This window comes from Berghia stephanieae, chromosome 2 (genome assembly GCF_034508935.2).
Source record: "Berghia stephanieae isolate SIO BIC M18660-M18661 chromosome 2, UCSD_Bste_1.3, whole genome shotgun sequence".
NCBI classification, from domain to species: Eukaryota; Metazoa; Mollusca; class Gastropoda; order Nudibranchia; family Aeolidiidae; genus Berghia; species Berghia stephanieae.
In genome coordinates this window covers 127084279-127096420 of record NC_088361.1, presented here as the reverse complement: position 1 = coordinate 127096420, position 12142 = coordinate 127084279, and the positions used below count along the sequence as shown (strand labels likewise).

At 36.4% G+C, this 12142-nt stretch overlaps 1 protein-coding gene across 1 annotated transcript in view; it reads left to right on the top strand.

Annotated features, from left to right (window-relative positions):
- The window catches only part of LOC144966555 (uncharacterized), a 47819-nt gene extending 38944 nt beyond the window's left edge, over window positions 1-8875 (top strand). The window contains exon 2 of the mRNA XM_078903217.1: window positions 5033-8875. Within this exon, the coding sequence (XP_078759343.1) occupies window positions 5066-8152 (3087 nt within the window). The 5' untranslated portion in view covers window positions 5033-5065 and the 3' untranslated portion in view covers window positions 8153-8875. The remainder of the gene's footprint in view (window positions 1-5032) is intronic.
- Window positions 8876-12142: the final 3267 nt, after the last annotated feature.

Here is a 12142-nt window from a genome sequence, read left to right as displayed (position 1 = left end):
AGCACCACGTAACATATAGAACGAGACATGACGCCTGTTAGGCGATATTACAATATTTTCCGACAGAGACAACGCTGTCAACGGCCAGGTACTCATTTTACACTGAGTACGGTGAGAGAATGTGGGCAAAGAGCCTTTTCCAAGGACTCACTATGCGCCGAGCGAGGCTCGAACCCAGGACCTTTCGAACCGTAAGCGAGTGTCATACCACTAGACCACATAGCCGCACTAAACCCGCGTTCATAGTTGAAGGAAAGTCTAACATGCTCATAAATCAATCACGATATTGTTGAGTCTATCTCAAGGCACTTTTCTACTCCATTATTGTAGGATCATGAGCATAGAACTATGAGTTGGTGTACATAGTTGTCATTAATTCTAATACTTAAAACTTAAAAAATAGGTAGGCGACTCGTGTTTTAAAAGAGTTAAATGACGGGAATAACCTTAAGGGTAAGATCTAAGATAATTTTATTTAGCAATAATGCTTACTGTAAGCCGTTTATAACTCAACCTATCAGATAAGATTACTAGAAAGATTATGGCCAAATATTATATAGAAAAATGCCGAATAGTAGGACTAAATTGAATACAAGAAACGCCCAATTCAGTACCACAATTTCTATTTATAAATCTACCCTAAACAAAAATATATCTTTATTGTCTTGGCCAAATGCCATGAGCAGCTCTGCGTCTTAGTGGTTTACATCGATTTAATGCAAAAAAAAAAATGTAAAAGCAATTAAAGCTTGGGGTATAAAAAATATAATCACCAGCTGTGCTTTCTGACCATAATACCTATCAATATAAGGGACAAAGTTGACGTCTCTAAGGTCTTTATACAGCCATTTTAATTATTTGTTCTCACTGAATTATAGCAATCGGACTCAGGGTTACACATAGTTTTGCGTGTTATACGACATATCCGGTTGGCGGATGTTGTGAGTATTTTACCTAAACGCATAGCATCAATATGGACTTGTCTCTATCCCCCAATAAATGTGTTTGAGAGAGAATTCTTACATAAGCCTGGATGAGATCAGTACCATCGACTCTATTGCAATAACCTTGAGACGGATAATTCCGTAGAACAATGACACGGTCTCGGCATGAACTTATTACGTACGGCTTGCGTGATGCTAACGTCATGCTCTCTCGGGATTGGCGAGGCACGATGAATAGTTTGCCTTTCTGACATCATCATCATCATCATCATCATCGTCATCATCATCAGCATCATCTTCATTATCACCATTATCGCCACCGCCACTGATCTCTATTTGTTTATGCCCTGCTTGATACGAGTATGATTCCTGATTGCCAAAGTTTTTATATCGATTTTTTTCATCTAAATTGTATAGCCAAATTAAAGTGTTATTAATTCCTCTTACGGCGAGCAAGGATTCAACACAGGCACTTAGTTAAATGTCACACCAAAACAAAGAACCATTACTGACTGATACACAGGTTCTCAACCTTTTAATCAGTAAAAAATTAGGCCAGAAAATTCGTCATTTAAATATCGATCGATTTAAATGACCCTCATCTTCGCGAAGTCCCAGGTTTGAGAGAATTTTTTTCTTCCAAGATGAGGGTCATTGAAATCAATCGATATTTGAAAGACAAGTCTGCTGGCCGAATTTTTAAATACCAGTTTGTTTTTTTTCCCCACAAAAGGCAGTTAACTGGTTAACATTATATCACCATAACTGTCCTTAGAGTATTTCGCGTCTAAATGACACCAAGATGACACTAGCTTCCTTAAGGCAGATAAGATTCGATTCCTTATCGGGAAGTTTGTTTGTTGTTTTTTTAAAAATCGCCTTTCTTTTTATTCAATAGAAAGTTGATAGCTGAGTCTCTTTAGATACTTATGCGAAAACATGGAACACAGCATTGCTAACAGGAAAAACCTTATAACTTGTGTTCAGAAATTGGATTTATGTTGATAATAACAGAAACTGAATTGAGTAGAAAAGTGCCAGAAGACAATAGAGAATAATTTTTTTCTCTCGCGGCGATGGGGGCTCGAACCCACGACCTAATTGATACGGCCAGGCGGAGTTGTCGTTATTCCCTATTGTCTTCTGGCACTTTCCTACTCACTTCATTTTCTGCTATTATTAACCTTCTTAGCTTGATTGTAACGCTTTTGTTGTCAAATGCTGTCTGGCAATTCTTCTGCAGCTGGCAAGTTCCCTTTATTGATATAAGGATCCAATACATATTTATTGTCTAGGTGACGAGATGTAGTTCCTGTCCTGTTCTTATTCATAATCTTCTTCTTCCATATCAACTCGGATAGGTAAATAGATGGATGGATGGATTGATAGATCCTTTCAGAAACAACAGAGTCCCGAATATTTTTCTTTGGTTCTTTGTGACAAAAAGTTTAAGGTCATGGAGATGGATTTAACACAGTGATGGAGCGAGAAAAAACGAGATACGGTATTCTTCTTCTTCTTCTTCTTCTTCTTCTTCTTCTTCTTCTTCTTCTTCTTCTTCTTCTTCTTCTTCTTCTTCTTCTTCTTCTTCTACTTCTTCTTCTTCTTCTTCTTCTTCTTCTTCTTCTTCTTCTTCTTCTTCTTCTTCTTCTTCTTCTTCTTCTTCTTCTTCTTCTTCTTCTTCTTCTTCTTCTTCTTCTTCTTCTTCTTCTTCTTCTTCTTCTTCTTCTTCTTCTTCTTCTTCTTCTTCTTCTTCTTCTACTTTTCTCATCCGTATATTTCCCTTCATCCTTCGCTCCTTTTTCATCTTTCTCATTCGTCTTCCTCTCCTTCAACTCATCCTCATCCGCCACCTCTTTCATTTTAAAATATTATTTTGATCATATTTACAGACTGATTCTGTGTCGATGCAAATTCCCTAAAAAAGAAAGCCGTTTATTTTCCCATTCTGTTCCACTTTATCCCAGTGTGGTTTTGTTTAAGAGCCTCGCGTGCACCACAGTGGGATGTCCCTTCACGGCGGAATTGATTTATCTATCAATAAATAATCTATCACTTGTTCCTTTAGATTCTAGCTATGCCAGTCATTACCACTTGGACAAGGGACGGCCTTCCTCACGCACGTACGTGAAATGTGAAATACTACATGATTTTAAAAAAAAAATGCACTGGATAGAATTGTTTTCTTTGAATATATATTTCCTGTAGTAGTAGTAGTAGTAGTAGTAGTAGTAGTAGTAGTAGTAGTAGTAGTAGTAGTAGTAGTAGTAGTAGTATTGTATTATTAAGTTATGTAAAACAATCCGGTTACAACGAATATCACACCCCTTCTCCCTTTCTTTTCTGTTTATCCATCTATGTATCTATATTATCTCTATATATCTCGCTATCTATATCTACGTTTGTTTATATGCCGATTTATTTACCAAACAATAATCTACGAGAACCGAACTAACTATCTTCCCACCTTTCTATCCATCTTTGTAAGTATCTAAATTTTGTGCGAGCATAATGATATGATAATACTATACTTACTTCATTTTTCTTTTGTGAAAACTGTTTCTAAACTTATTTGATGTGGAGTACCTTTGATATAGTTCTTGTCTCCTTTTATCCCTCATACTCATTGTAAGTGTCCCTCTCATCAATCACATTTCTTATTCTCATCGTGCATTCCACCGTGCATTCCCCCGTCTCTATGTGTTTCCTTCGGTCTCTCTCTCTCTCTCTCTCTCTCTCTCTCTCTCCTCTCTTCTCTTCTCTATCTCTTCTTGTCTGTCTCACTCCTCTCTTCTCTTCTCTCTCTCTCTGTGTCTTTCTCTCTCTTTCTATGTCTCTCTCTCTTGCTCTCTCTCTCTCTCTCTCTCTCTCTCTCTCACAAACAAACTCGCGCGTGCACACACAAGCACATACACATTCGAGGGCGCGCGAATTCTGGCGAGCACTAAAGGGGATTTGTGTCCACTTAGTCTTACTGCATCCCGTCACATTATCTCGTTGAGGCGACACAAAGACCGGATGAAGTACTCGCCATACCGTAAAACCATATTCATTCAGGTGGAGAGAAAAATTAAATTGGTGAATACAACCCACCGTCTCGAAGCGGTATTTGTATGGCTATGTGGTCTTGTGTTATGACACTCGCCTTCGGATTGGAAGATCCTAGGTTCGATTCCCGCTCTCTGCGGCGCATAATTGAGCCCTTGCAAAAGCTTCTTTGCTCACATCCTCTCACAGTACTCAGGTGTAAAATTAGTATCTGGCCGTTAACAGCGTTATCTCTATTAGAAAAAAAAGCAATATAGCCTAACAGGCGTCAAGTGCCGTCCTATAAATGTTAAGTGTTGCTGTTGGCTAGGGACCCCTTGTAAAGCGTTTAGTGGAAATTACGCTATATAACTGCTCTAGATTTTTTTATTATATAGGGATGAATCAGACCCCAAAAAGTTGATTGAGAAGAAAGCTTTGAAGAAATACTAATGTTTAAAAAGATTTTGCAATGCAAGAAATTGTATAAATTCTCCATGACAACGAATAGAACATAGCTTTAATTTTCATGTTTGTGGCTATAAATTATATTTCCAGCCCCCGGTTAATCTCGATATAATACGGCGTTGCCATTTGTGACTCGATACAACACAGGCTAGACAAGATAAATGCTTATTGTGTGTTGTCCACATACATTTTAGAGTCTTAATTACCGACTTTATTGTTCTCTCTATCTTAACTGGCTCATTTAGGCTGATTTTCATACATGAAAATCAATAACATTTAATCTGAAAGAATGCCTTGGTGATATAGGACATAATTTTAGCTGAATTGAATCTTTTAATTTTAGAGATAAGTTTGATACAATCTTCAAGGCTTATTTTTGGTTGTGGTTAAAAAATACACACTACTCTTTATTTGAATCTCCACAATTTATCAGGTAAATCTTGCAAGATCTAAATAAGTTTCAAACTACAATTTACTCAGAGCACGAGACTAAAAAATTGACGCATATGGAGCTTGTTTGCCTACTTTTACTCAGCTGCTTCTACTATATACACATTGTTTTACATAATTCCATTCTACTCGATATTTTGCAGAATGCTGTCATTAAACTTCACAAGACTGCTAAAATGACGGACAGTCCACAAGCCGATGGGTCAACCTCAAAAACAGCACACGACGGTCCCTACGATCGACACTATCATCATCACCATTGCATCCACCAACAACATTCTCACCACCACTATCAGCGGCGGCGCGATCCACACTATTATTATTCACAGCAACATCATCAGCAACAACAAGAACAGCAACAACAACAACAGCATCCGGAGCAGGAACAACAACAACGACAACCAACATCTTCGGGACATCGTCGCGGAAGTAAAACAGGTCGTGCCGTCAGAAAAGTGGTCGGAAGTCTAATGTCCAACATGGAACACGTGATCAAGGATATACAAGGAATCATGGGAGACATCAAAACTCTCGTTGTCCAGATTGATTCGGTCACAGAAAAAATTGATTCCCAGTGTAGCAGGCAAGAAAAAGACAATCACGTGGTTAGGAAACCAGAAATGATAGATTGTCAGACGTACTGGTCTAGAACTCACAGAACGTCACGCTGCCACAGAAACCACGAAACACAACAATCTCATGAAACTAACACGTCTAGAATGGACTCATCGTCATGTATTCAGGGAATTAATCCAAGACAGACATTAAATCCTACCGACACATCATCTCAAGGTTATGAAGTCCCCGTGTTTCCAGCAAGTATGTCACCAGCAACTTTTCTAGACAATCACAGATTAGAAAATACAAATAAGCTGTCCAATGTCGAGAGATGGCTGATTCAGGAAAATTCGAGACACCACGAGAGATTTTTACATCATTCAAAACTAAGGTCTACTGTAAATAAAAAGTCCAATAAATCTGTCAAGTTTAGCATTAAAAATAATAAATATTATAAACGAGAACCGTTCAATCCGCAAGAAATACGTTGTACAAATTTGACCAATCTTAAACAGGAATCCCATATAGTTAGACAGCCATTCGTTCATCCTTCGGCACATCAAAAGAAGAATTGTTGTGTAACTGAATCACCTTGTCATGCACAGAGCCATCCAACCCAAGAGCCAGAATATTGCAATATCTCTTACGATGAGATTCTGACCAACAGAATCTCTTCTCAGACGGTTGTCTCTCATCCCAACACTTCTGTGTATTTTATGTCAGAACAAATCACCCACAAACGATCTGTTGAAAAACAAATACGTGTATATAACACAAGCTATAAAGAAGATACATCGAATACAGATGATTCTCCACAAGAGCCAGAGAAAAATATTGCATCCGCGGCAGAAAAACCTATCAACGAATTTAATGTCATTGTGCCAAAATGTGTCCAGTCAATACCAGCTAATCAACGAGCATCAAAAAGTCAACACAACCCAGGCCAAAGTATCCCTGATTCAACTCATAATAACCAGAAAAAATCCGCATTTTCTCCAAAACTTTATCGAGCATCGAATAGCAGGTCGCCACGTCCTTCTTCCAGAGCTGCATACCAAATCTCAGACACAGAGAGTCATAAGTACCAATCTTTAGAAAGTGATTTAGACTCCATCAACGATTGTAACGACCCAAGATGCATCACGCCGGATATGGATTGGTCTTATCTAAGCTTGATGGATAACGGATCAAATAGAATAATAGACAAATCCACAAAACATATCTACCAAACCATTGGGAGCCCAGTATTCCGGCGCAAGAAAGACAAACTCTTGGTTAATTTGACAAAGTCAGTTTCCTTTGAGACTGTTCCAGAAGTTGTAGGTCATCTTATATGTGTTGAGAATTTAAATTTTGTATCAGAGACACCGGATACCGAAACTTCTGGGAATAAAAGTGGTTTTAACCCTTTTGATGCGGATATCTCTACTGATTTAGAAGAGGGGAAGTATAATAAAGTACTAAACCATATATATTGTAAGGAAGTGACTGGTCCGAGCAATTTTACCGAGTATTGCGGTCACTATGAAGCTATTGTTGATTCAGTTTTAGAAAATGTATCGGTTTGTTCGTCGTTTGAGGACAGTAGCAGTGGTTATGAAAATAGAATTGAGTTTCTTGGTGACACGTACATTGGTTATGACGAGGATGTATTTGACGATGATTGGGACATTGGTTTAAAGCCTTCCAGTGACTATTATTTCGAGGATGACATTATTGACTTTTCATTACCCCTTACTCCTCAGCAGCATACCCATCTTCCATCCATCTATTTTGAAAGTACATCTCACTTATTTGAAATACAAACTACCTCAACTTCTACAGAATCAGAAGAAAATAAATTATCTATAGCCATTGCTTCGCCGTCGTCGTCACCTATATCTAAAAATGATAACAAGAAACACTCAACACCTGATCAGAACGTATTAGATAATCTTGGTCATATGTTGCCGATTGAATACGATGACGTCACGAATCACAACGGCAACGATTCTCAAAATTTAGAGAACGTTGAAAAATCTACACGCCCGGGCGGAATCCTACAGTTTTCGTTTTGGAACGATCCAGAACAGCAGATTTCTCAAAAATGTGCTGTCTCTTCGACGTCTTCAGAAGACGGGTCTATCGAGCCAATGACCAGCGGGTCTTCCAACATGTCATTTGGTTCAGTGGATGTCGCGTTGTCCGGATCGGACTCAGAAGACATTTTAGGAGAGGAAGAATGTAACACTAATAAAGACAATGTGTCTGTTACAATATGTCCAGGTTCTGAAGGTTTTACTGTCACAGAGGGTAAAATTCGTCCGACTGAGATGATGACAGGTGCTTGTCCGGACATGGCGTGTCAAGATTCGGTTACAGGTCAACCTCTTCATGCTCATTTGCGCAAAGGCAGCTTGACCACTGACAACGAATACGAGGTTGCCTACGGCGGGTCCTTAGACGACCCAGTGACATATAATCGAAACGTGAATACATGGACGGCTTATGCAATGGTACACGTTCCCGCCGACGAGATCTCTGATAGTGCATCGGATATTATCAACGAGAACAGCGTCAATAATAGCGTCAATAACAGTGTAAACAACAGTGTTAATAACAGTGTTAATAATAGCGTAAATAATAGCTTGACATCTTCCTATTTCGAAGCAGACAATAGCTCTGTAGCTCAACAAACGAACCAAAGCATTCTTGATGCTCAGTGAAAAAGCTGAGATTAAAATGAAGTCACTGACATTTTCTATATGTTTACTGTACATAATATACATAATATATAATATGACATACTGTTATGCTGACAACTCGTTGTAAAATTATTTTGATTATATAAAGAATATGAACCATGGCAACCTTAAATTTGTCAGCTTCCATTCTATTGAAGGGCGAAGTAGCCGAATGATTAAGGAATTGCCCCGTGACCCAGAAAATCCCGGGTTAGATCGTTAGCCTGACACTAAGAACCACGGACCCATATTTGACGTCATTTTTAGGTATGTGGACCGCCTAGTGAGTTATCTTTAGTAGTGGTCAGGGAAACATGTGATCCCATTGGTTGAACTGTTGAATACATCTTACTTTTTGTTTCCTTTTGTGGCCAAAGACTTGTCTTCTGACGTCATTTGTTGGTCAGTGTCAGGCCATGAGTTTACGAAACCTAGGTTAGATCCCCGCTTTTAGGCACTTTCGACCTTTTCCTTGGGCAAGAGCATAAACCCCGATTTGCTCACTTCGGATAACATGGGCGGTCTTCTTGACATCAGACGTTTGTTTGATGGACTATATCATTCCTTCATGGAATGCCTAGGTGACAGAATCTTAAGATGCCGCGCCGGAGGCGTAATCTTTTCCATTTATTGTATACCTCTTCTCACGCATGTTAAGATGTTACTTGTTTTTTTAAAAATAAACGCAATATACATCAAAATTTACAATGAGCAACGATTTTCGACTTCAGCCAACAGCAGGAGCAGATTTTTACCCTTCAGTTTTTGAGGTTCATTTCTCCCCCTAATAACTATCAAGAAAGTAACAATTGTGTTGCCACTCAAACTGATGTCCGGGTTTGCACGACTGTTACTTCTCTTTTGGCGAATACAGAATTTGGTTGTAACAAGATAAATACATGGAAAAAAAAATCACCGTCTGTAAAAGGATTAATACGGTACCATGAGGTAAGAGAGAGAGAGAGAGAGAGAGAGAGAGAGAGAGAGAGAGAGAGAGAGAGAGAGAGCACTCACTTTACACACCAACAAGCCGAGATCGATCCTGGGTGAAGTCGTTTTTATTCAGCAACCCCCCCCCCCCGCCCCCCCCCCTCTTCTCCATGTTCACCCTGCAGTGATTTGGTGACTGGGCCTGTTAGATCTGGAGGAAAGTACTATGCGATAGACTAGCGTTCAAGCAATTGCTAATGTTTGTTTAACGTTACAGAAACCGGGATGAACACCTGCTCCATGGGCCTAATGGCTCTGAAGGTCTACATGCCAGACAATGAAAGTAATTCTTTGCTGATAAAACGTGTCCTTTGACAAAAGCGTCATAGATACACTCATCTCAAGTAATCAAGTAGCATCAATACATTTTTCCCAGCTTTAGGGAGATTTAACGAGCTGTCGTGTGCAGCAATATGGGCAATGACGGGATATATAGAAAATTATTGTTGTTGTTGTTATTGTTATAATAATAATAATAATAATAATAATAATAATAATAATAATAATAATAAATAATAATAATGATAATAATAATAATAATAATAATAATAATAATAATAATAATAATAATAATAATAATAATAATAATAATAATGATAATAACAATAATAATACTAATAATGATAGAAATATGAATAATAATGGTAATAATTTATATAAATAATAATAATAATAATAATAATAATAATAATAATAATAATAATAATAATAATAATAATAATGATGAGGATGATGATGATGATGATGATGATGATGATGATGAGTATGATGATGATGATGATGATGATGATGATGATGATGATGATGATGATGATGATGATGAGGATAAAATATGAATCTTTCCAGACTACGACAATTATTCACAAAACAAGCAGTCAAAGTCTAACCGGTTGGATTTCAAGCTTTTATTAACAATTCCCCTTTTACAGGCTTAAAAAGCAATTTAGGCACTCCAAATGGTTGTTCATCTTTACTGAAGTGTCCAATATGTGGAATACTCCTAATGAATATTTATTTGGTTGATTGATGGAAATAAAATGTAAAATATGACAGCTGTAATCCATAGAAACATATACATTATGTTTACATGATGAATTAAGTTGTTAATTAGCATAAATTTTCACACATCAATGTAGTTTAAAAAGCACCTCATTATAACAAATGAACAAATGAATAACAAACCTAACTGTGTGCATATGTTTTTCTTTTTGTTTTTAAATGTTTTACGGCGCTTGCAACACATTAAGGTCATATCAACGCCGGTAAAAGGAAGAACATGGGATAGTAAAAAGTTCTAGAATTACAATTAAAACACCCACGAGAAAGTAAGGCAAAGGGGAGCTGGGAACAAATAGTGATCAGATGTAGATTCCAAGAGCATACCATCAATGTACTTAGTTTGGATCAGCTATAAGTCCCATCCGGACAAAAGCACAAGATCCAACAAAGAGGAATACACTCAAATGCTTACATTATACATTCAAAATAATAAATATAATAATACATGACAGAGAGAAGATTTACAAGGAAAAAATATTATCTCCCAAAAGAATAACTATGCATTTGACTGTTTCCCTCCCAGCCAAGTACTCCGGCCAGGGTCAGGACAAAACCAAGTAATCTCATTCCAAGACAAAGACAGAAAGCAAGTTGGAAAACAGATACAGGGGAATAGAAGAGACAGCAAGTATCTCCCTGACCACTATAGGAGGTCAGGAACCCCACCCAGTAACAGTGTGCATAATATGCATATCCTACCTTCGTGGTGTGATTTATATAATATATGAGTGTCTGTGCGTACTTGTAGACAAAAGAGTGCTGGATAATATAAATTAATTTATATAAACATCAAACTACGGATTTTCGTCAAGCACGGAGGTGTGACCAACACTGACATGATCGTCCTGACAGAATACATTGTGAGTGTCCTTATTTATTATATATACATATTATATATATATATATATATATATATATATATATATATATATATATATATATATATATGAAACGTTATAAAATAAAAACAACGATATAAAAGTGCTTAACTGTAATGTTAAAGAGGCTGTAAATATATATATATATATATATTAATATATGTATATATATATATATATATATATATATATATATATATACATATATTAATATATATATATATATATATATTTACAGCCTCTTATATACACTTTAGATTGCCCTAGATTGGCATGACACAGTACGGTAGAAGTAAACAGTAAGTCTATATTTGCATATATATATATATATATATGAAGAATGGTTTTCTTAAACTTCCTCACTCGGTTTATCCCATTTTGAGATATTGAGGATTTTTTCCCCTGAATTTTCTCTTTCGGTCTATTATTTTATCATATTTAAACTTTAAATTCACACAAATCAAAGGGAAAATGTTGTGTAATTTGATACTTAAAATATAGTTTACATATAAATTTTTTTCATGGATGGAAAGTCTTAAAAAGTAGAAAATTGGACTTAAAGAGTTTTGGAAAACCAGCCATTATATATATATATATATATATATATATATATATATATATATATATATATATATATATATATATATATATACTCGTATATACATATCGAGGTAAGATATCTGTTTTTGAAAATTTAAACGGTTTTTGAAAATCTCTATTTATTCTTGGAGAATAAATAAAGTAATAAAGCGGCAAAAATAAAAAGATAATCTTTGGTGCAAGGGAAATAATTTATGTCATTATAGGTTGCTTGTTTCAAATAGTCATGGTTGTCTCCCTTGAAAAGCAGACTTGAAACACAGACAATAAATCATTAAGATAATCAATTCATAAAGAGCGATTCAAATTATGTACACTTATCATGTTTGATCCTAATGCCAGTAGCTTTTGATATCACATCAAGCTGTGTGTTACACGAAGTTTAAGAATAATAAAGAATCAAATATTTAACGAATTTAACTAGTTATCTGACGTACTCTGGAAA